This window comes from Gouania willdenowi, chromosome 22, assembly GCF_900634775.1.
Source record: "Gouania willdenowi chromosome 22, fGouWil2.1, whole genome shotgun sequence".
Classification (NCBI taxonomy): domain Eukaryota; kingdom Metazoa; phylum Chordata; class Actinopteri; order Blenniiformes; family Gobiesocidae; genus Gouania; species Gouania willdenowi.
Window position 1 is genome coordinate 24,869,063 of NC_041065.1, and position 24,913 is coordinate 24,893,975.

The following is a 24,913-nucleotide window of genomic DNA, read 5'->3' on the forward strand; positions in this document are numbered from 1 at the left end:
AACTGAAGTTAAATGAAAAAATGTTCAATTAGCTTTTCTTTGTATTAATATTTTACCTTTGGCCTATAACACATGAACCAGTATCAGAAAATATACACCTTTCACAAAGATAAGTTAAGGCTCAACGCAGCTTAAATAGATAAATGTGAGGGAATTGTTTTAAATGAAAATAAATTGGAAGAAAATTGGGAAAACTACATGGAAAAAAGGCAACGTGCACATTTGCAGAGCCTTATTACCTGACATATATATATATTACCTTTAATCAACCACCTTTAAATGTTTATTTTCACTGAAACATTGAGACAAATATGTTCAAGTGTAAAAGATCGGATTTCATTAAAGATGATGCAGATTTGGTGTTTAGATTGTGATCAAATAAAAGTAAAAAATTGGGTTTTACAAAAATCTTACATAATTGTTCAATTGTAAGAACATATTTTGGTTAGTAAAAGCGTAGTTAGTGGAATAGAAACATGACGATTCCCTATGAAATGTTTCCAGAGTGGTCATTTGAAAATAAAACATTGGCATAAATTAAAGAGAAATATAGTGTTGCATGTTGAAATTGAAGTATTTCCTAACTTTTTATGTAGATGCAAAGTCTTCCTTCATTTAATTTCCCTCTAATTAAACTGGAATGAAACTGGGAAATTGGAGCAATATTTTTGTTTACTGTGTATTAAACTGGTAGCCATTCGGATTATGTTTCAGATTGATTAGCATGGGGATCTTCAGTTCTTTATAGTGAGGATTTTAATAAATGCTATTCTTTCTTTTAGCTTAGATTTGCCATATGAATATTGTGCTTTAATATTACAATCAGAATCAAACCTAAAGAATGAAAAGTAGGAATTCCTTATTTGTGGTGAATTCCTGTCAAATGTACAGATAGCGCCCCCTTGTGTCTAAAAGGTGCATTTCATTTAATTTTATTAGGACCCCAATAGCTTCTGAAATCTGTTGCATTGCCATTGATTTTAATCTTTTTTCATTTTCTCTTTACCATCTTAAACAAATCAGAAACCTATTAAACTAAGGTTAAGCAATGCTTAAATCTTTATTTTAGAGAAAACATTCCCATGTTTATCCTATTCCTTGCTTTTACAGAACTCTATACATTTTATGAGCTTTAACTGCTCTCAATGTGGAATAGTGAAAATAACACAAAGTATTTCAAATGATTAAACATCTTACACCATCACAGAGTCAGAGTCCCCTCCCTGCGCGTGCGTGTCTAAGTTTCTCCACAAAGGCCATCAGCATTCTTACTGGAATAAACACTGAAACACTCCAAACTGAAGTAAAATGTTTATTTTATCACTTTTTATTCCCATAAACAAAAAAAACCCACGCATTCATCAGCAGAGGCTCAATATAATAATAATAAAAAAAGTACTTCTCTCCATAGTCATCCATGTCACCGTATTTACAATCACTAAAATTCACACGCAAGCCTTAGACTTCAGAACCGCTCCAATCAATCATAAACAAGGTGGCCATGAGGAGCTGTACATTAAATAAAGACAAAACCGCTGGACATGGACACACATCCTTCATATTTGTTGTGGTCTAATCAACCTGGGATGTTGAGTCTTCATTAGAATCAAATACATTTTTGGTATTGGTGCAAAAAACACACCTTTGAGAAAACATCTGATAAGAACTTTTAGATTTTTTTTTTTTTTTTTGCGTTCTCAGCGTATAAATGCACAACACAAACAAACATGAACCAGGAACTTTTTAGCGCTGTAGTGTAGTGTGTGGTTAAAGAGCCAACAAATGTATGAACATCTACGAAAAACAGAGTAACTGACGATCAAGTCAGAATTAACACCGCAGTCTGAACAAAATACTGTGAAGGAGAATTATCTCCGAATATCGTCTCTTTCACTGAAAGTCACTTTTCCTAAATCTCTGACTGGCAGCACAAACAATGACAAATCGAAGATATGGATTAGGAAAAGTCTGGAACAGCAGAGGAATCGCTGAGGAATGTGAGCAGGAAAACAAACAAGAAACCCACTGTTGGCTCAATATATTGATGAGATGAACACTAACACTATTAAAAATACTATGTTAAGGTTTCATTTATTCAGACAACTGTTCCTTAGGAAATCCACTTTGATCTCCAGACATGTTTCGACATCTGCTGATTGCTTTGAGGTTCCCTTTGAAGTTTCCTTGACTTCTGCATAGTCGACAAAAGAAGTAAAAAAGAACCTTGCTGGACTACACAGAAGTCAAGGGAACTTCAAAGGAAACTTCAAAGCGATCTGCTGAACGCTTTGATGTTTTTTATGAAGATTCCTTGCCTTTCTCGTAGTAGACAAAACAAGACAAGAATCTTGCTGCGATTACTACGTGTAAGTCAAGGAAACTTCAAAGAAAACATCAAACAGCAGACGCCTCTGACGAAGACTGTCAGTGGATTTCCTAAGCAACAGTTATCTGAACAAATGAAACAACATAGTATTCAAAAAGAATCCTGCTGGAATTACTATTAAAGCTAAATATTTGTACGACAATGAAGAAAAACAAGATTGAAAGTTTCCCAATGAACAATGCTTTGCTTACTAATTTTTGTAGTGCATGAGTAGGTCTATGGCCAAAGATTGTGTAGTAGTGAGACGGTCGACTTTGATGTTCCTACATGAAAGACACCTGTGTAAGAGGATGCATAGGAGGCAAACTGAGGTCAACCAATTAAAGGCTATGAAGGAGAATAGAAAACTCATACTGCATATATTACAACACATTAGCATTCACACCCACAGTTACCTCTAGAAGAACTTACACAGTATAACTATTACCTAATGCAGTTGACTAATTTACTACCACCTACCCAGGATACAATCAGAGGCAAAGGGCATGAATAAGGCAAGTTATATTAAAAACAAACAAACAAACAAACAAACAAAAAACATTAACCATTCTTGAAGTATGGGTCAACATACAGACATTTTTTCATGACAGAATAAGTTAAAAACAGAAAAAAAATAGACATTTCTTGGCTAATTTTAAAAAACCTTAATTACCCAAGAAAGGAAAGAAAAATAATCATTTTAGCAATCAAATGTGCAACAGCAACAAAATCCCTTCTCCTAAACCAAAAAGAAAATGAAAAATTTACACAAGCACAATGGTGTACAAGTGTTGAAAACAGTGATATCTATTTACAAACACACACACATCTGTCCCTGATCGATTAAGGCCAAAGTGCTGCAGAAGCAAACATGATCCACGTCACCCGTAGGCCGCTGTTGCACTTAAGTGTTCCCCAGTTTGCAAATTGCAAAAGAAGCAAAATGTACATTAAAACTAAAGGTGTTCATTCAACCACGTTTCATCTCCAGAACATATAAAACAACACAAAACTCAGCATGAGGAAATAAAACCGGGCCAAACCTCAACCCTTCACCAATCAGTGTTTCTTTTTATACAAAAGCGAGATATCTTATGTACATGCAGTAGTAATAAAGTTGAGATGAAGGGGTCCCAGTTGGAGCACAGCTTTCTGGGACTTCCTGAAATTCTCTCTCTTGAGCCAAAAAAGTTCCATTAGTAAATGCGGTGGTGCACTGCTAGTGTCCCTTTAATGGATAAAACCACGATGGCAGCAATGGTGTGGTCAGAGCATGCCGAAGCCCTCGCTGCCCTCACTGATGGCCAGCTTCAGAAGCTTGTGCAGTTCCTCGTACGAGTCGTAGGTGGGGAGGCACAACTGGTTAAAACTGGATAGAAAACACCAACTAGTTTCAAATTTGATATTCACGCACAAAATTTGATAGTATATTTACAGAAGCTGTGTGTTAAATAAAATGCTTTTATATGGTGCATAAATCACATTATTTTACTCAGCTGTAAGGGAAGCTTTTAATTTCACGCAGTAGTCATTGAATTGGTTTTTTTTTTTCTCACTGTGTGAGAAGTTTTTTAATCAGATAAAGACATGTTTAGGCCTCAAATATTCCTTGTGATTTGGATCTTTTTGTGTAAACCCCCAAAATATCTGCCATTGTTTTTGCCACAACTTTCAGTCCATGAAAATACCAGAAACGTGTTGGAAAGTCACTTTGGAAAGAGTTTTTTAGAATAAAACACAAAATGTTAAGGTGAAAAAAAAAACAATTCCATGAATCAGTCTACAGAACTGCACATCCCACAATGCAATGCAGGAAACTCTTCTGACAATGTCAATAAACAGAGGGTATACAGTGGAGATCAAACAAAACAAGCTTTCAAGCTGCAATTTCAAACTTTTACATCTTTTTTTTTTTAACAAATGATTTTTCATTCATTGAGTCATGAGGCCTACACTATGTCTTCATCTGATAAAATATTTTTGTAAATTGCAAAAAGCTTCTTACAGATCTTGAAAAGTAACTAAACCCTTGCTTTCTCCTGACCTGCCGGAGGGAAATTCAAAACATGTCTTGATCATGGGAGGGGCTCCTGGAGCAGTAAAGCCACGCACAGTCTATACTATAAAATCTCCAAGAACAATATATGCTATGCTAACTAGCTACTCAATAATCGCTATTCCTTTCTATTCACAATTATCTCAATCCAACCTACTCACCACAGATTGTAGAGTACACAGATGATAGTTTTTATAAAAAAGGGCGGGGCCAAAAATGACGCACAATGGTTCAATGACGTCACAGAATCTTGTTCTCAGCCAATAACAAAATACAATGGTAATAGCCATGTTTCAACCCAAATTCATTTGACTAAAATGTTGAGTGTTGGACCAGAATCAATCAACAGCATTACTTCATACTGAAATGCATTTGTTTTCAGCAGAAAAAATGGTTTTTGGGGTTTAGTTACTCTGGATTATAACTAATAATTAAAATTTCTACAAAGTCTTGTAAACCTTGTATATGACTATTATTTAGTGTCAGTGAAACAAAGCTAAAAAGCATGGGTATTCTCACCAGGTGTGTGCGGTGGGCAAAGTGCTGTGTGTTGGTGCTGCAATGATCTGAAAGGAAGGGCAGAGAGTGTTGAATCCTCCTGGGGGGAGCTGGGAGGAGCCTGTGGTGAACTGCAGGAGCCGGGCCAGCTCTTCCTGGGTGAAACTGGAAACCACTGCCCAGAACCACTTCATCACCTGCAACAGCGCAGAGAATAAATAAGGGTACACAAAAAAAAAAAACCTAAATTCACCTTTTTAAAATTGACAATAGGCCACACCTACCTTCTCTCTGAAGTGCCACGAGCCTCCAACTATTACAGCGTGGGCCTTAAAGTCCTGCACATTAATGTTACCAGTCCCACACATCAATAGCTACACACATTAAAGAAAAACAAACACACACACACAAATAGAAAAATTAGCCTGTGTTTTAACATGGCAGGGATTTCATTGCTTGGATCTCACACACCTCCAATTCATTCTCATCAAATATGGCGAGCAGGTTTTCTGGAACCAGTTCGTTGAGGCCTGCAGTAAATTAGGAAACCATCACACACTCATTACAGGACGTTTAAAACGGCTGGGCTTGTTTCCTTACCTTTGAGAAAGTGGTCGACCTCATCTCGTACTTGACTGGCCAGTCTGTACTGGGCCAGCAGGTTGAGGTAATGCATCTTGTTTTCGTTGTTGACGGCAATCTGTGCTCCGCCCGATATTAGCTCCACCACCTGAGAGAGCACGAAGACACGGAAGAATGAGCTCAAGAAAGAAATCTAAGAAATGTCCAAGAACAATAAGCTGAGTTCAAAATAAAAACACAACGTCAGCAAAGAATAATATTCCTTTGACTTGTATTACAACAATCATGTCAACACTGACATCATGATGTCTAATTAAGTCAAAACAAACCAAAAACATAGAAACACAATCAAAAATACTGACACACACTGAAGGAGCAGGCCAAAGAGAGCAAAAACACAGTTTGTAACGTCAATCCAGGCAGCCTGAATACATTCAAAGCACTAATAGGAGCACAGTTAGGGCCGTATTCTCCAGTCCAGGCTCCAGACATGCCCACCGTAAGTCTGTAAATGAAGGCGGTCTGAAGAAGGCACACTTCGCCATGATGTCATTTCTTTTATGTTGTCCTAAAATTATGAAATACATGAAGTTTTCCTAATGCTTCTAAATGTCATTGAATTCCACAGGAATGATCAAGCACTCTTTTAATTTGAAAAGCCTTGGTTGAAAAACAATGGAACAGATTAATTTGATAAGATTATTGCAATGTGAGGATCGGCCGCGCCAGTTAAAAACTCCTCCCCCCTGGCCTCCACTCATACTAACGACATTAACGTTTGTTTGTGTGGAAAGCCTGATTTTATTAACTTCTTACATTCCTGCATTCAGAAATGATCAGCGTGCATTAGTCGTCATCATCAATGTTTTCACTTATTTACTCTGTAGTGGATCAAACTGTGGCTTTACGTTGTACAGAGTATGAAAATAGTTGGACATCAGTCTGAGCAGCGTGGACGGCACGGGTAAAATAAACTGTCTAGAACTGGTAAATGTGAACATATTAGGAATGCTGGAAAAAAAAAAAAAAAAGCTGATGGTCAAACCTTTCGCGTGCTTGTGTGACTCCCCCCACCCCTGTGACAGCATGACAGTGTCAGTTTGGATAGATTCTTTCTGAGTCTCTTCTGCAATATTATGAGTGCGTGCGGCTTAAATTGTAACTAAGTCCATATTTCTAGTGCAATATAATGTTTTACTTTATCAGGGCGCTGCACTTATTCCAGGTTCAGAAGCGCGTAGGAGGAAAAAACTTAAGCCATTGGAAGAATGCGTTTGAAGCCAGATGTGAATGGAAACCCCCACATGTCAGGGCCGCTTCACCCACAGTGCATAACTGGGACGAAGACGCGCAGTGACTGACTTAAGTACAGTGGCAGAATAGCGCACAGCCAAAAACAGCGCCGCTAGGCAGCTTTTCTGACTTACGAGCATGGGAGCATACAGCCCATAATGCTTTTATATATACTTTCACTTATGACTAAAGAGCACAGTAGTGCTGCTAGATCATAGATAAAATCATAATCACTATTATTTGTCAACCAAAAAGTTACTTATTTTTTGTACAAAACACATTCTTTAAACATGAATAAAATTCTTCAAACACTAAAATGCAATATGTTCACTTTTGTGTTTTTGCTGCATTTCTCCTGCCATGTTTCATGATCTCTAGGAATAACTGTCCTCATGTTGACCTACATGCTAGGCTAGTTTTAGTTTTGAGCGGTGCGGGGCGGAGGAGCTGGCATGCGCGTGCATTAAACAACTTAAAATTAGTATTATATCATCAATCGCTTTTTCTCGTGTGTGCCAAGCTTTACTCTTTGTAGATGTCCTAAATCGTGGAAGTTCGTTTTGTTTAGCAAATAAAACATATGTATAATAGAATTTTTCTTTTTTTTAAAAATATATTGTTTTTATCGATTGTTATTTTTGTAATCGTTGAGTGTAATGATCAAAATCATAATTACATTTCAATTAATTGCACAGCCTTACAGCACAGTATCAAAATAATCAGTTTATATTCCTCGGTCTTAACTCCTCAGACCCACGTCTTTGCCAAACAAGCGATCTGGTTTGTTTCTGTAGGTTTACTGCTGCTTTCTCCTGTAAAAAGACATCAAGGATAAACGGAAACGGTCCTTTCCAAAGTGTTGCCTCACCTTCTCCAGCTGTCCCGACTTGCTATATTTCTCCTCAGCGAACACCAGGTCCATTTCACTCACATCATTGTTTAGGATGAAGCACACTTTAGTTTTGTAGAACTCTTGGTCGTCTGTCTCAAAGTACTGCAAGTCGGGAAAAGCCCAAAAAACACTGAAATGACACTTTAAATAAACACCACACTTTATCTTCTCAAAGCCAAGTTTGAAAACCTAAATGGGTGGGCTTTAGCTCTCAGCTTTGATATCTTAGTACTTTGGCTAAGCTGCTAAACACACTGGCTAATTCTCCATAAAATAAATAATGACATAAAACAAATCAGGTTTCTTGGCTTTGTGTGAAAGAGATGAGACAAACCAGCTGACTACAAAGGATAAACAAAGAAAACAAGAATTCAACTTCCAAGAAAAATATCTTTGCTGAGAGGAGATTTGCGGGTCAATACCTTGTAGTTCATCCTGAGGCCAATGATCTGGGCCAAGAAAGAACGTGTAAAGCGAGCTCGCACCAGCTGTTTATAAGCTCCGCCCAAGGCTGACTCGTACAGGCACTTTCCTACGATCCGACCGGCAAACTCGTAGATCTTCAGACGTAAATGCTGCGGCCTTTCAGCGTTCGGGTGCACCTGAGACATGAATGAAACTCTCATGAATGTTTCTGATTACAGGAATTCCTAAAGCGTGTCACAGTAATTCACAACCGTTACTCACAAGACCCTGGTTGTTGTCACTGAAGCGTGTAAATAACTGGTTGGATGTGTCAAAGAGAGCCTTACAGATCAGCTCGAACCACTCCCTGCGAGGTCCTCCCCAGTCTAAAGCTGCACAGATACAATTCAGAACTAAACTACATGCATCATGTGACCAAAAACACACACCAGGTCACTTGTGTTTACCTTCCTCATCCTGAAACACAATCTCGAAGTTCTTACTCCAGTCTGACACCGAGAAGTTTCTGGTTGCCTTCAGTGACTGAGTGACATCAAACAGATATTATACATTGAAAACAACCAGGTCTATGTTGGGGTCAATTTTAATTGATAATTAATTAACAATATGGTGTAATTATAATTGTAATTTCTAAAAACTGTTGCTGTCGTAAACATAATTAAATCGTTTTTGAGTTCAGATAATTGACTTTGTAATTGTAATTGCTATGACAATTCTATAAAAATTGTCAATTATAATTTTACGCTAAACTGGAGAACCATGTTACAGTTCTACGTACGGTTCTACACATATGTATTTAACAATTAAAATATGTTTCATAATAAGCATTCCCACATTTTACCATTTTAAAAAAAATGTAATCTAGAGGTTTACTGACAAAACCTATATGTTCAATGATTAGGAAGCTTAACAAGGTAACCAATAGATAGGAAAAAAATTAGATGATAGATATTTGCTTTTAGTGTATTTTACAGCTGATTTAGGACCTGTTATCATGACAGATGCTAACAGAAAGCTAACACAAGAGGAAGGTTAACTTTTATTAGGTTATTTATTTAATTCTCAGTAATTATGATTAATCCTGATTGAACTTTATTGAGAACATAATTGTAATGAACTTTCTGAAAATAAAAAATAACTGTAATGTAATTGTAATTGTAAAAAATGCTCATCACTGTTATCATAATTGACCATGGGTAAATGAAAACGTAATTGTAACTCAAAAATGTAATTGACCCAACCCTGGCTGCACTCACTGAGTCCAGAATAGTGTGTCGAGTGACTTTTAGGCAGGTCTTGGTGCGAGGTCTCTTGGAATGGATGTGCCTGAGTTCACGTTGGAAGAAGTTCACCTTGTCTTGGAACGTTTCGGAGCCGCCTGTGGAAAAAAATAAAATGATTAATAATAATTGAGTAATAACTGCCTCAGGCACTAAAAAGAACTATTCCGACGGTGTGAGTGAGTGTTCAAACAGTGAAGGAACAAACCAATGTTTTTGTGCAGGAAGCGAATAAAGGTGGCAGCCATGATATTCCTGTCTTTGCAGCTGAGCTCTACAGGAGGTTGGATCCCATCATCCACCACCAGGGTCAGGTACTTGTGAACTGGATCAGGGCCGTGATAGGTAAACTGCAACGAGAGCAATCAAACTGAATGCAACATTTTTCCTTTTTTTCTCATGAGTTTTCTTTTTTTTTTTTTTTAATCTTCACTGCTTACCTTTGTTCCAGGACACACTCGAAATGTGAAAAGGCGCCATGGAATAATTTTCAGGTAGAACTCTTTCACAGACAGTTGCTGTTCGACAAAAAGATAAGTTTAGTAAAGCACTTTTCAACACATTTCTACCAAATTCTCTTTAAAAACAATTTTAAAACCTGACGTGACAGTTTGAAGATGAGTTAAACAGGAGTGTTTACTTATCAAATTATCAACTCTCTCTCGAGTATTCTCTCAAGAGACGAATCTATATTCTCCCAACAACTTTTCACTCAGTATCATTTTGTGAGTACATATTTAATTAAAATGTAATATTTATAAGGGATTTTATCCCTAAACTATTTCAATAGGATTAATATTTACTGTTCTTGTTGATGGCATGGCCTCTAAAATGTAAAAAAAAAAAAAAAAAAGCAGAACTGAGCCACAGAATGAGAGCAAGGAGCTTCTTGTTCACTATAAAACAAAGGACAATACATCACTGGATGATAACAGGAAGAAAGTATGATCCCTAAATATGTAGATGTACATAGATGCTTCAATAAAAAATAAACTGTATAGTACTTTAACACTATCGCACATTAAAACACACCAAATCCCTTGCTGAATATGAGGTAGGGCTTGGTAATATGAACCAAACCTCATATCTCGACAATTAGCATGTTCAGTGTCCAAAAGAGGCGACTGGTCTATATCAAAGGGTTGGAGGTTCAACATTACACGGTTGTGTACCTAGATCTACTTTTCTTCATGGGATAATTCCTGTATTAGCTTCCACTACTTCCCCTGCTGATAATACGGTGCGTCAGCAATGGCTAGCCAAAATCCGGACAGATAACTTCACTCCAAGTAGGGACAAAAAATGTGTAGCTGGCATTTATTACCCAGTGATGTTGTGCTTACGCCAAATTAAAAACTAGGACGTGCGGAGACGATTTGAGCTGGCTCTAAGTCAAATAGAGCGGCTGCAGCTGCGAACGTGTTTTGGAGCGCTTTGCTAACTAAGATGACGAAAATCGCCATTATACCAGGTGAGTTTGCATTTTATATTCTGTATTTAGTTATAGTAACCAGTGCATGTAGTATTCAAAGTTAAAGCTGCAGTGTGTGAGTTTTGTGAGGTGCTCCCAGTTCCTTCATCCCCTCCTGAACAAAACTTGCGTGCACGGGCACACTGCGGAACTGTTTGTGACTGTTTTCTCCATAAAGACTAGTAACAAATGTAGGAACTTTATCTTGTGCTATTGGAGAGTTTTCTGATGTTTTAGAAACATAAAAGCATGTATCACTTGCTGCTGTGAGGACAGCAAGAGGCTCAGAGTCACCGCTGCTGCTCACACACAAGCAGCCGAGCTGGAGCAGATCAGAGCACACACCCCCGTCCACACTGCAGATGTTTTTAATAAGCTATTTATTCCGTCTGTTCCCACTCTCTCTCTCTCTCTGACTTGGGGCGGACTGCGCTGACTGAAAGCTTTTCTACTAATACAATACAGAAAAAATATGCATCATATTTAGATTTTGTTTAGCTAAGTTGCTAGATAGCTTCATAAACATTCAGTGCAGCTGGCGTAGCAGAGCCGTCACACACTGTAAAAAATCCAAAACACTTTTTTATGCACCGTCATATGAGGCACAGTGCAGCGAAAGCTGTCAGGGACTCGGCTGCTCAAAATGCCTCGTCATTGGACCGGAAATGTGGTGCCTCGAATGTGGAAGTACATTTTTCTCAAAATGGCGATATACGACATAAATCTTGGTTTTTATAGCTCAATATAGTCTTACCTGAAAGACATATTTAAAATTGTCTTTCAATTGCTAATGCAAAATGCCACACAGGAACATTTACTAACAATTAACAACACAATAAGTACCACTTTTGGCTTTTTCTCATATAAGGGACAGCACGTGTGAGTGAGTTCTGTAGTTTTGCTTGTTTAGGGGAAGGTCTGAGTTAGGAACGCACTCAGCAATCCATTTAACTGTGCTTTTCATGCTGTTCTGAGAAAAAGCGAAAACAGCATCTCCGAAAAAGAGTATTTTGATACAAAATAAGCTATAAAATAAAATATATGGTTAATGGCGATATTGTATAATAGAAATCTTGACATATCTTAAATCTAGATGAATTGCCCAGGCCTAATACAAAGCCAAACAAAACATACAATCTATGTGTACCACTTACCTTTGGTGATATATAACAGTAGACCTTTTTTGGTTTCTTGACCTTTTCAGGTTGTCCCTCCACAGGAGAGTCGTGCTCGTCCTCCTCGTCCCCCATGGAGGGTCTCCTCTGAGGAACCAGCAGAGAGGACGCCGGTAACTGCCATGAAGAACTGCTGTAGTTGCCGCTGCTGTAAAGGTAGGCTTCAAAGTAGATGCTTATTCCTGGGGTGGACACGTTCTTCTCCACGGAGGACTTCTCATTCTCTGCAATGAGACGATAAAAAGTCAGGGCCTCTCGTACTGAATGACTGAAGAGAGCTTTTTCTTTTTATTCAAACCAAACTCACCACTGAGAACAATTAAGTCAAACTCTCCATTGCTGAGCAGCTGATCTTTGTAGGAGATGCGAGCCCTGAAACATCCGGTCCTCCACAGAGTGAGTCTCAGTAGGACCTGGCACTGCTGCTTGTTCAGTATGACTGAGTTAGTGTAGAATTCTTCGGGGCTGTCATCATCGCCTGTGCCAACCTGGAACAAAATGATCATCAATATGTATCCAAGCTACTTGAGGTATAAACAGATTGAAAGAAAATGCTTGAAATGAGAGTGCATATCTTACTGAGTGAACATGGACACTGTAGTTGGTTTCATCGGTGAGGGATGTGGAGTTACTGGTAGGATTTCCGTACTCGTCCCTGGGCTCGATTTGCAAAGTGTGCTGCTGGCCATTTGTTAACACCAGGGTGGAGAAATGATAAGCTATCTTAGTTTTGGATGGAACAACTGTGCCTGAGGAAAACAATACAGATCGACCATCAATATGAGCATTTAGATCATGTGTCAAACTCAAGGCCCGGGGGCCAAATCCGGTCCTTTGGATCATCCAAATCGGCCCGCAGCAGAAAGCAAAAAAGTCAGAGAAACAATGAATCATTGAGTAAATAACCAACTAATTCAGTTGTAGATATCTTCTAAAATAATACACAAATTTAATAAAACTCAACAAGATTAGCAGGGCTCACATTTTCCCTATGCTTATATCACATGATGGCAGTCCTTTTTAATCTCAAATAATTAAAATATAATAAAAAATCTTGGGCCAAATCTGGCCCTTTAGACCAAACAATTTGGCCAGCAGGAGAAAGTTAATCGGGACAGAAAAAACATAAATGATTGTCTAAATTACCAAATATTTCAGTTGTAGATATCTCAGCCCTTATAATATGCACAAATTTAATGAAAGTCACAACGTTTGGAGGATGGCAATTTTTCCATGCATTTATCACAAATTTTCCTGAAATAATTTCTGATAATTTCCATGAATTAAATAAAAATTGGTCACAAAAATAAAGAAATTTAAAGTGAATGCCCTATTGGGACTGATATCTGTCATCTTATTGCTTGGATACTGTCAGTTTCTTCTTTTGCAATAAGTGCAAACTAGGGAACAATAGAGTTGACATTACCTGTTTTCCTACATAAAATCTATGGCCCACTTGAGATCAAACTGCTCCGTATTTGACTCCTGAACTAAAATGAGTTTGACACTCTTGATTTAGATTGAACAATGTGAGAATTTGCTAAATGAGAACATAATATACACAGGTTCAAAATCAAAATCCTACATAACAGTCCCACCTGGCTGGAATATCTTGTAATAGGGACTATAAGCCACATTGAGGCCCCCCAACTTCACAGCCACTTCATAGCGTCCGGCCTTGCGCACTGTGAAGGCTATTTTGACCACGTTGGACTCTGGTTCCTGTAGCACCTCCTGTGTAACAGGCATGTCCAGGGCCAGCTCAATGTGGGTGATGATAACCCTCAGTCCGACTGGACGATGGGCTGGAAAAGGTTGGCCATTCTTATAAAAGAGCTGAAAAGACAAAGAATATTTAAGTACAGGCCAAGTAAAGTGTATTATTTGAATTGTTTTAAATGTTGCAATTGCTTTAATCTGAAACGCATTCAGAATCTGCAATCACCTGAACCTGAAAGCTCATCGTCTGCCCCACTTCCTGCGGTTCTTTCCAGTCCCACGACACCTTGCATGAACGAGGGTCGAGGTAGTTTCCTCGGACGTAGTCGTAGATGCTGCGGTCGCCACGTCGCCCTGGATCCTCATTCTGCAAGAAGCTGACCACACGTGCGGCAAGCTCACAGAGGAACTTGATGGTGAACACAAACGCAATGATGGAAACAGTAATTCCACCTGCAAAAAGAGTCAAAGAAACACAAGGGAATAGCAGTTAAAACCTGCCAAGAATCTAGAAAAAACAAAAAAAAAAATGACCGATTAAAATTAATGATTTAATTTCTTAGTGAAATACAAAACTTTTAGTTGACATATTAAGCTGCTGCTTAAAAGAAAGACAAAAATCTAATTTAACTGAGAAAAGTATGGAAAATTTCATATCTTGTAACATGTAATTTAGATCTTGAATTATTTTTTTTTTATATATATATATCTTTATATATATATATATATATATATATCTTTATATTAAGAGTACAACCACAAAGCAAATCTTTTCGTACAGTATATGATTAAATAAAAAACACAAAGCATGACTTTCACCCACCCACTCCAAACCATCAAAATCGTGACAAACTTACCAACCACGTAAAACATGAGGTCCCTTATCAACAAGCACAGTGCCACAGTACAGCCAAATATAAATGCTCCAGCTGAAAAGACATTGGGACATAGTGTAAATGAAGAGAAATGAAAGCAACACAAACATTAAGCCTCAACATGATGATTTAATTAATTTAATAGTGCTGTGGTGTGGTTTCCTTTGAGAAGGCATGTTAGGATAGTATTACAACTTAAGTTGGTCAATGTGACTCCTATAAACAGGAAGGGATTTTAATGCTGGTATGGTTTCAACTACAGCAAGATGGACTTAAATGATGTAAGTTTGAGTGATGATGACTACATTTTATTGGTTTTTGTTCATTTGTTTACATGATTGAGAGTAAACAATTGTTTTCGGGGTGAGGGAGCGAGAACTAAAGGCTGCTGGTACAGGAATAAGGCAATTTGGTCTAGCTATACTCAAATGATCCGTGACTTATAGTGACAAAAAGTGTAAAATTTCCTCAAAACACATAATCCATACAATAATTTCTTCATTAACTCACTCAGTGCCATTGACGAGATAACTTGTCATTTCAAATACAAACGCTCAGTGCCATTGACAAGATAACTTGTCAATTTTCACGGGCATTACTAAAAAACACCCTTGCGGAGGTCCCTCATCAATATCTAAGCTGTGGGGTGTTGTAGTGGCATGTGCCTTGAAGATGGCAGCAGTACACCTTTAGATGAGAGATTAGCCACTGATGCTACCCAGCAAAGGAGGAAGAAGCAGGAAAAAGTGAGATTATGGTGCTACGGAGTAATATTGTGACGCATCCAGCAGCTCACAGCTCCACATACTAACACAGAACATGTATGGACCTGAGTGGATTATTGATAATGTTGCGATGGTGAGATAAAACCATCAACTAACCGGACTAAACGGACACGCAGTGATGACCCCCAGCCTGTGAGCCAGATAGCAAAATAATAGGTGACACGTAGGAGGCAGCAGCGCACCTTTGGATGAGAGATCATCCGTGCTCAGCAGAGCTAAAAGGGAGAGGAGGAAAGGCGTTTATGAGACAGAAAATGGCGCTACGTACGAGAGTTGACGTTCCCAGCAGTGCACACTCGACCAGAGCATGTGTGGAACTCATGGATAATGTGGCGATGGTGAGATAAAACAATAAAAAAAACAGAGAACGCAGTGACACTCTGCATGTCCGGGAGGAAGAGGAAGTTGTGTGTGTGCAGAATGACGGGAGAGAAACTTGGAGGAATGCCAAAATACAGTAAGAAATCCATTCAACTCTGACCCAGATAGCATAATAATAATAATTTTGCCATCAAAAGCCCAGTCCCAGTGTATTTTTTTTGTTGTATATAAGGAAACAATCTTCAGATGTTAGTTGTCACTAAAGCAAAAAAATAGCTTTAAAGTCACTGACAGGGTTTTTTTAGAAAAAGATTGTTTTCTCAGCTTTTTGCTCTGAAACTGAAGATTGTGTAAAACTTGCTCTATTCAACGGCTGATTACAAAAGAACGAAATGAGCCAGAAACAAATTGTTTTTTTTTATGAAAGTAGAGACTTCAATGTTTCAGAATCTGGTTTCAGATTTTAGATAGTCATAGTTGAAAATATTCTGTGGGTCTTTAAAATCAGTCAAAACGCTCAAAAACGGCTGGCACTGAGGGGGGTAGAAAATCTGATAATGGCTGGCACTGAATGAGTTAATGCCTCAAATCAACACATCATTCCACTTTTTAGTGCAGAAAAGGGCACATATGGCAAAACCTGGAAAGACAAAAGCAATCGGAGCCTCACCAAACGACCACTTCTCATACAGACGCCTCTCAGCTAGGCTGTGTACCAGCTGGATTTCGTAGTCCTGATCGCAGCTCCCCCTAGAGGTCTGGAGGATCCTGATCCCGGTGGCCAACTTCAGGTAGTCGTCGTAGTGGTAGCCCCAAGCAGCAAGGGAAAGCTGCAGCTGATTGTCAAACTGAGACAATTCATCCAGATTCAAACATCCCAGGGTCTTCAGTCTGTGGGAGAACACATGAGATAAAGAGGAATAATTACATAAATAATTTCACACACCACCTTTGCAAACTGACAGTTGTTACGTTGTAACCATTGGGCAACATTTATTTGAAACAAATTGTGTGTTATTGCAATAAGCAGATGATGGATGGTGTGGGATTCAGATTCAGTCCCTTGTTTACAAAATAGTGACGAGACATGGCTTCATGATTTTAAATTCAAGGCCTCACATACAGTATGGATAAAGTATTGACCCCATAATGCTAATGGAGCCCCCTGTTTAAAAATAAATATGTCCTCTACCTGGACTGATTAAGTGTCCTCCATCTGTGATAGAGTGTCATGTATCAAAGTGGAACAAACTCCAGTATTCAATGCCCATGAGCAGAAGGGAAGCTGGTAAATAAAAGGATGGATCTGAATGTTTCAGTTTAAAAGGGCGCAGGAAATACAGGCAACAAGCTGATCATTGGGCACAGTTTATTTTTACCAAAAAAAGAGTGACAATGGTTGTGTTTGAAATACTAGTGCAGTGCCCGTAGGAAGTATGTCTTGCTATAGAAAAGTGAGAAGTAAAGTAGCTTTTTCATGAATGGTTTACATGGGAGCTTTAATTCCTCTTTAATTCAGAATAAAAGTTAAATCTTCTTTAAAATTATCAATTGTAAACACTTAATTCCTAATGCAAATTTAATTCTGCAGGTCAGCAGCTTATAGCAGGTGTGCACTCTCTCTTTCTCTCCCTTTTTCATCATTAACTGTCTCTCTTCATCAAATTCTCCTAAAACACGCTAATTGCCCTCAGAAGCCTCGTCACACTCTGATATTCACGAACTAAGTTAAACATCTACATATTTGTTGGAGACATTCATCTGTTGGCTTGTTTTTACTCGGCTCACACAAAGACTGAAATAGTTTCTCACAACAGATTCAAAGCCAATGCACAGAGGTGAAGGCAAAGTATGCTGCAAGGTAGATGTTCCTGATTTACACGTGCACGCACACACGTGGTATCCAGATGTGGCTACTATTGCTGTTTTTTGTGCTGATCTCAAAACTTTGTGTCTCTGCAGAACACATGAATGAATAAATGAATGAATGAATGACACATTCAGCTGGAAAAACTGAATTGTCTACTAATGAGTGACTTATGGCTGTGATCTAATTGGTGCAATCTCGTATTTTTGATTTTCTCCTGATAGCGTCATTACATGCAGAGCTGTAAAGAGTACTGATGTATTCTACTTAAGTAGAAATACTGTTACTCGATTGAAATTGTACTCAAGTATAAATAAGTCATACATGAAACACTCAAGTACAAGTAAAAAGTATCTAAAAAAAAATAGCACTCAAAGTAAAGGTTACTAGTTAGTTTCACCCCCCACATTTATTTAGCGTAATAAATATTTCCATGGTTCCATTGCATACAGTAAACATCTCATGTATAATCTTAAAAAGGAAGAGACAAAAATCTTGCACAAACGGGCCTTCATTTATTTTCCACAAAGGCATCTGTATAAAACAAAAGGTAAACAAAAAATAAGTAAAATAACACAACACTTTTTTTTATTATTATTATTATTACTCACCTTAGTTACAAACGTTGCTTACCGAGGACACCTGCTGGTCAATATTTATGGGGTATTTTTTTTTTTAGGATATTAGACCCACTTTAGTTGTTTTTAAAAGCCCTGTGTGCAGTCATCTCCTGTAGATTTTTTGCAGCTTTCAATTTATCCTGAGTTACCATGACTAGTGAATACCTGTCAACATTGAGCTGTTGTAACTAATCCTGAGTTACCATGACTACTTGTCAACACTGAGCTGTTCTGCAAAGCTGCATTTAAGATTTTTTTCTGAAATAGTTCAAGAAACGGTATCATTGCAGTCCAAACAAATCCGACGCTGCACACCCTTGAACCAAGCAGCAGCCATGTTGAAAGTCTCAGCTCTGTCTGTCCCTGAACCGCAGAGATATTTGAGCCACAGACACACAGACAGACATAGATTCCTTGCTTTAAAGATAGATCGATAGATAGATGTAGTTTTCTCTTTAACACAACAAAAACATTGTTATAAACTTAAAATAATGTTATTGACAGCCCCTGTTTGCGTCATTAACAAAATAGGTGATATTTAAGCTATGAGGGAGCAAAATTTACATCTTAACCAATGAATACGTCAAACACTAAAAGCATGATATAGCACACCACAAACACTTTATCTGTATAAAGTAATTTAAGACACTCCTAATAAAAAATAAAAAAAACTAAGGGAAAATATTGAAGATGTGTTTGTGGTTTCTTTTTTGAGGATTTGTTAGTTGTTGATACTTTTCCAAAAGTCAACTCATAAATAAGCATTTGCATCAGTGTCTCTGCCTGTATATTGGCAACAGACACAACATGCCACTTCTCACATTAAACAAAAAAAAACAACAAAAAAAAACACTTTCTCAATATGACATCTTGAAATATTTGTTTACTAAAAGATTCTATGAAGGGCTGGATTTGTTTTGTTAAACTGAGAGGGACATTTGTTTTATTTTAAAATTAAATTAAATTAATGAGCAGCAACACATTTTTTTCTTCTAATTTTTTAAACGGTTCTTTACTTCGCAGAAATTTTGTATTGTTTTATTCTAATTGAATATTTATTTGAATGTATGTCAAAAGTAGAACAACATTCTATATTATTTTATATAATATTCTAATAAATGGACCTATGATAAAAAAAATAATCTGTTTGAAACTTAAAGATTTGTATTTGAGTAGCCCTAAACTGAACATGTGCATTGTTGCTGGGGACATACATAGGGTCCCTAAAGAATACCTTTTACTGCAGTGACCTACTGAAACACTGCAGCCCTCCAAAGCTGCCTGTCAGCAAACTCAGCAAACCATGAAGGGAGAAGACTGCCCTCAAGTGGACAGAAACAAACCAACAGAAACATGCTTTTAACCAATACATTTTACTTAAAAAAAAAAAAAAAGCTTGTTGAACTCCTATTGGAATTGTCAAAATGAAAATACAGTAGTAAAAAATAATCCTTTTGATTGCTTACATGTGATAATAGTGCTCCAGGTTCTGAGAAGAAAGCCACTCCTGTAAGGCAAAGTCTCTGAGCAGCTGGATATGAGCCTCTGCAATTTCCCTCCAGCGTCGCTGATCTCTTACAACTTCCTCCAGGCGGCTCGGCACAGTAAAACTCAGCTCTTCCAGTGTCTGCACATCTGGATACACGTCAAAGGTACATACATTTAGCAAGCTTGAATTGGCTCGTAAATCACTATTCAATTCAACTATTCAATAGTCAGATCTTTCCTATGCAATAGATCAGTGGGTCTCTAACTTTTGGGCCCAAGTCCCCCCTTTGTCCGACTACAACATTTTGATACTAGATACATTTTAAAGAATCCCATTGTAAATACAGTAAGTAGAATGAATCAGTATTTAGTGCCTCCTGAATGGATTTATTTCTATAATTGTGATCATTTCTGTTCATCTCCCACCTGTTGTGGGACCAAGACTGAGCCTTGTATTTTCAGTTTATGTTCTAATCAAAAGTTTCACCATCATTATTATGATTATTTCTAAATGAAAAATAAACCTCACAAAACACCATTTTTTAATGCTTTCGTTTGTTAATTTTCCAATTTCTCTCTCTCAAGCAGCGTACTGCACCCCCATTTGAGAAACACTGCAATAGATTATTGAATGTGTGTATGTTCATGTCAATGTAAGGAACTTGTGGACATGTTTTATTGTATTAATGTGCATGCGTATGTACACAAATGTTATATAACAAGAGAGCAGATTAGCATATCTTCATGATTACGTAACTGCACTCTTTCATATATCAAGAAATAGTTTCACTTTCTGTCTTCAAGACTGCGAATTTAGCATTTGAAAACAAAACATGATTAGAATCAGTGCACAGGTGAGTTTTTCTGATTACTAACGAGGTATTTTAGTATAAAAAACTGGTAATTTACCAAAAGTCTGCATACTGTAGCCCTGCTAACTTCACCGAGGTGTTGTAACAACAATGTTTGCATCATGTCCATCTCAACAAGGAACTAACCCACTAACCTTCAAACAAATGCCTGTACTGCGAGAGCCTATGTCTGTGGAGCCATTCTTCGATCTGGCTTTGCTTTCCTCTCTTCCAACACACTTCCCAAAAAACGATCCACAACACTGAGCAAAAGAGGAAGGTCAGGAAAAAGCGGCGGTCCATCAGACCATCTTTGAGCCCTCCCTCAAAGACCACCGTGTGCTCAAAAGGTAAACAGCGGCACACCAGTGGGCACGTCCAAGTCCCTGTAATGGAGGAGGAACCCACTTAAGCAGAAGAGATGCAGAAGCAAAGCAAGATTTGAATACATCAGACGTGTTTTTCTTTTTTTTATTACACCCCATTCCCTCTGGCCTTCCACACAAACCACTCCTTAAGTCACAGGATTTGCAAGTGGAACAAATGACAGGGTGATTACTCATCGGTGTCCTTTAGCTTAGATCAAATGACAGGATGAACTTGACATTATCAATCGATCCATCCATAATGACAGAAACACCCATTCAATAATTTAGTTCATATTTATTCTTGTTTTTTTTAAACCAATATAAGGCATTTTGCAATGTTCAAACAGTAATCAGGGATTGTAATTGGTTGATGATTCATTTCTTATGAAAGGCTGAACACGAAACACAGAGCTGAGCTTTCTGTTTCTCTGTTGATCCTTCAAAACATCAACACAGAAACCTTAACCCAACCCCACCATCACACGGTACAAAACTGAAGATTATTGACAGCAAGAGCTCAACCAAGATATCTAAAGATTAGTTACTAAACAATACAGCCATAATTCTGACTAGCATTGCGTCCAATCACTGTAATAAATGACACTATCAAGATGTTTGATTGTGCAACACCGGGAAATGATTTGCCATATGTCACAAGCAAAGCAAGCGTAAATGACAGCTTCACTGGTACAATCAATCATTCCTTTTATTGTGGTTATTAATAAGGTGGCTATTTATTACTGTTGTTTTTGTAGGCACTATTGTAAATTAAATAATTACAAAATTTAAAAAATAAGACTTTTGAATAAAAGCCTTTGCTCCGTAAAAACACACACACACACACACACACACACACACACACACACAACCGTCTGCAGCTTCATTAACTAAAACACACGTAAAGGCTAGAAATAAATAAATTAGCTCGGGTAACTAATATCAAGTTTCACAGCTAAAGTGTAATTGACATTTTTGACACTGACAAGCCGTTGCAGCAGCAGCACAACACAAAGCAGGTTAGCATAGTTAGCCAACGACAATGTTTAAAGAAAGCAAGCGACTAAACCGTGGTAGCCACCAGTGTGGGCACAATGTATTTAAAGACCAACAGTTAATAAACACAAAGTATATAGTGTGTGCACATTAAGTGTTTATAAACAGTTTGGTTGGGAGCTGCATACATACCTTCGTCTATCTATGGAGCGTTAGCATAGCGACCGGAAAAAGCGCAGGAGCGTCGAGTTTTGATTACGTCATCACATCGCTACACGAGGATTGAAGAAGCACACATCCGCAGTCTGGACTGAGTTTGAAGACATGGTAAATTTTCGATAACTAGTCAACATAGCTTGTTTGAATGCATGTATGTTGATGTTTATTTGAGTTAGTCATGTTCTACCATTGTTGTACGTTTATAAAATGGCGAAACGGCGTTAGCTGGGTTAGCATTGTGGCTCTAGATTTACTACTATTTCTATGTACTGTACTCGCTGCCTATAAATGCGCGTGTGCTGTTACAAGATCTTTACACTGTAATTAAAACAAAATATACGTAATGTGTGTAAGTTAGTAACATCTCAAATCAAACCCTTTTCTCACTTTTAGTGAGCAAAAGACCCCAAAATTATATATAAATGTATTTTGATGCAGATTACAACAAATATACTGCAAATTTTCTAAACTCACTGAAAATAACTTTTCTGTAATTGCCACAACTCTGTATTGTTGTGTGTCATCAGGTGTGTATATTTTCATGCTTGCATAAAGTGTTATCCTGAATCTGTGTAACTCTTTACACATTAAAAATTATTGAAAAGTTTAATTAATATTTTGCACAACACGAGTAAATGTAATCTCAGACAAAATTACATTCACTTCTTTAGGTGAAATTGCTCTGTGTACAGAAGTACTGTTTGTTGTGAGGCATTACATTGGCATTCAATGCTTGAAGTGTACAGCAACATATAAGGACATATCGAATAATCCACCAAAGGCAGACAAACACGTACTTAAAATGTGCTGAATGCTGTTACACAACATGAAAAAATTTGACTTTTGTGCAATGTTGATTCCTATATCTTACCTTCAATCCAGGGGAAGCAGAAAACAAAGAAGTTTGCTGTGATGAAGAGAATGATTAGTATGAAAGACCAGCGGTTGTAAGTTCTGGTTGATAACACAAGTTTTTAATTTTATTTTTGAGCCCACGAGTCATATTTTAAGAGAATGGGATTCTTTTTATTTTTTTTTATAGGAAAGCGAAAGACCGTTCCAAAGCAAAAGAGAAAAAGAAGAAGGATCCGTCTCAGCTGAAGGAAAGAGAAGTGTAAGTTAAAGCAACATAAGCCTTGATCCTATCTCAAATAATACTATAATACATCTAACTTCTCTTTGACCTCCTTGTGCAGAACAAAGCATCCGTCGTGCCTGTTTTTCCAGTACAACACTCAGCTTGGCCCACCATACCACATTCTTGTTGACACCAATTTCATCAACTTCTCCATCAAGGCTAAGCTAGACATTGTTCAGTCAATGATGGACTGCCTCTATGCCAAATGTAAGTTCTTTCTACTTCGTATTAAGTGTAATACAATATAGTAAACAATGCATATCATTGATGAATTCTCATCCAATCCAGGCATTCCATACATCACAGACTGTGTGATGGCTGAGATCGAAAAGCTGGGAATGAAATACAGAGTTGCACTGAGGTACAAAATGTTCAACTCTCACAGATTTTGTTTGAAATACTGTAGTTTCTACATTAGAATGTTTATCATGTATTTTACAGGATAGCCAAAGATCCACGATTTGAGCGCCTGCCGTGCACACACACAGGAACGTATGCTGATGACTGCTTGGTCCAAAGGGTTACACAGGTAGTTAACCATGCAAATGAACAGGAGTCGGTGCAAAAATTAATTATGCTCATTATTTATTTTAGATATAATGGTGTTAAGAAATAATTGGCTGATGTTTCTGCAGCACAAGTGTTACATCCTGGCTACTGTGGACCGAGATCTGAAGAGAAGAGTGAGGAAGATCCCCGGTGTGCCAATCATGTACATCTCTAATCATAGGTAACCACAGTGTTTGTTTGGTTTTCAACATGTGGCAACGGCATGTGTTTTATGAGTCAACGCACCTGACGTTGTCGTTTTGTTTTCTCTCATAGGTATAATATTGAGCGGATGCCTGATGATTATGGTGCGCCGAGGTTCTAAATACGTGTGCAGATTAAAATAAACTCTAAGTGGCTCTTCGGGAGTTTTGCCCACTTTTTTCTTGTTTCATATTTACAATATTGAAGTTTTGAAATTTGGCTTTTTCTGGTGATGTGATTTAAAACTGAATTAAAATGTGCTTATGTTTATGATAACTTACTTGTAATGTGTTTTTTTGAATTAGATAAAGGATTTAATTAAAAAACAAACTATTACTGGTCCTTTTTATGAACATGTCATTAACAAACAGATCCCCAAACACAGTCACTCCAAGAAGCGGTTTTCAGGTGGAATTGTGTGTATGTCATACAGAAACTATAGTTTTAGACATCAGAATTGTAAAAAAAAAAAACTGTTTTAATCCCCGAGGAGTAATTAAATGAGCAAAGCGCGGCACATTAAAAAAACAGCAATAATATATACACACACAGAACAAAGAGCAAGACCACACAGAGGTTGTAAGGCAAACTGGATGATAAGGTGGAACTATGGTCATGAGAGTGCCAAATTGTTATGTATTAGTTATAAAAATAATAATAATAGAAGAATAGAAATACATTTATTTTTACATACGTAAACAGATTTTTTTTTATTTATTTTTTTGCTGATTTACTACTGTAAACATTCAATTATTGAGTACAGTAAAGGTTTGCATGTGGCAAAATGCACACAATATTTAGTTGTAGCTAATTATTATTTTTTTTAATGAATGCCTTTTTATTTTACATTTACTATGTTTTATCTGTTCATCTGGATC

The 24,913-nt window shown here is 37.5% G+C and overlaps 2 protein-coding genes across 2 annotated transcripts; one reads left to right on the plus strand and one right to left on the minus strand.

The window, feature by feature from the left end:
• Positions 1 to 1,551: 1,551 nt before the first annotated feature.
• Positions 1,552 to 22,217, minus strand: arel1 (apoptosis resistant E3 ubiquitin protein ligase 1). The gene is made up of 22 exons (XM_028438039.1): positions 22,118 to 22,217; positions 20,720 to 20,950; positions 19,692 to 19,860; positions 16,409 to 16,629; positions 14,615 to 14,686; positions 13,984 to 14,210; positions 13,637 to 13,874; positions 12,618 to 12,787; positions 12,346 to 12,526; positions 12,018 to 12,262; positions 9,833 to 9,910; positions 9,601 to 9,742; positions 9,369 to 9,490; positions 8,559 to 8,634; positions 8,374 to 8,483; positions 8,109 to 8,288; positions 7,663 to 7,788; positions 5,520 to 5,649; positions 5,391 to 5,449; positions 5,204 to 5,293; positions 4,941 to 5,116; positions 1,552 to 3,734 (listed from the first exon to the last, which is right to left on the minus strand). Exons 2-22 carry the CDS (start codon positions 20,865 to 20,867, stop codon positions 3,632 to 3,634), a joined length of 3,063 nt encoding a protein of 1,020 aa, XP_028293840.1. The 5' UTR covers positions 20,868 to 20,950; positions 22,118 to 22,217; the 3' UTR covers positions 1,552 to 3,631.
• fcf1 (FCF1 rRNA-processing protein) lies at positions 22,160 to 24,199 on the plus strand. The gene is made up of 8 exons (XM_028438091.1): positions 22,160 to 22,252; positions 23,027 to 23,091; positions 23,187 to 23,258; positions 23,341 to 23,489; positions 23,571 to 23,643; positions 23,724 to 23,811; positions 23,918 to 24,012; positions 24,108 to 24,199. The coding sequence occupies exons 1-8, from the start codon at positions 22,250 to 22,252 to the stop codon at positions 24,154 to 24,156; spliced, it is 594 nt and encodes a 197-aa protein (XP_028293892.1). The 5' UTR covers positions 22,160 to 22,249; the 3' UTR covers positions 24,157 to 24,199.
• The last annotated feature ends 714 nt before the right edge of the window (positions 24,200 to 24,913 follow it).

What these genes read in the sequence shown, in the direction of transcription:
- arel1 (XM_028438039.1), bottom strand. Translation starts at nt 20,867, where the DNA reads ATGGACCGCCGCTTTTTCCTGACCTTCCTCTTTTGCTCAGTGTTGTGG. An exon ending in CCTCATGTTTTACGTGGTTG is followed by an intron (nt 14,211 to 14,614) that starts GTAAGTTTGTCA and finishes CTCTTTTTGCAG; the next exon opens with GTGGAATTACTGTTTCCATC. An exon ending in CGATGAGCTTTCAGGTTCAG is followed by an intron (nt 13,875 to 13,983) that starts GTGATTGCAGAT and finishes TTGTCTTTTCAG; the next exon opens with CTCTTTTATAAGAATGGCCA.
- fcf1 (XM_028438091.1), top strand. An exon ending in AGTATGAAAGACCAGCGGTT is followed by an intron (nt 23,092 to 23,186) that starts GTAAGTTCTGGT and finishes TTTTTTTTATAG; the next exon opens with GAAAGCGAAAGACCGTTCCA. An exon ending in AAATACAGAGTTGCACTGAG is followed by an intron (nt 23,644 to 23,723) that starts GTACAAAATGTT and finishes TGTATTTTACAG; the next exon opens with GATAGCCAAAGATCCACGAT.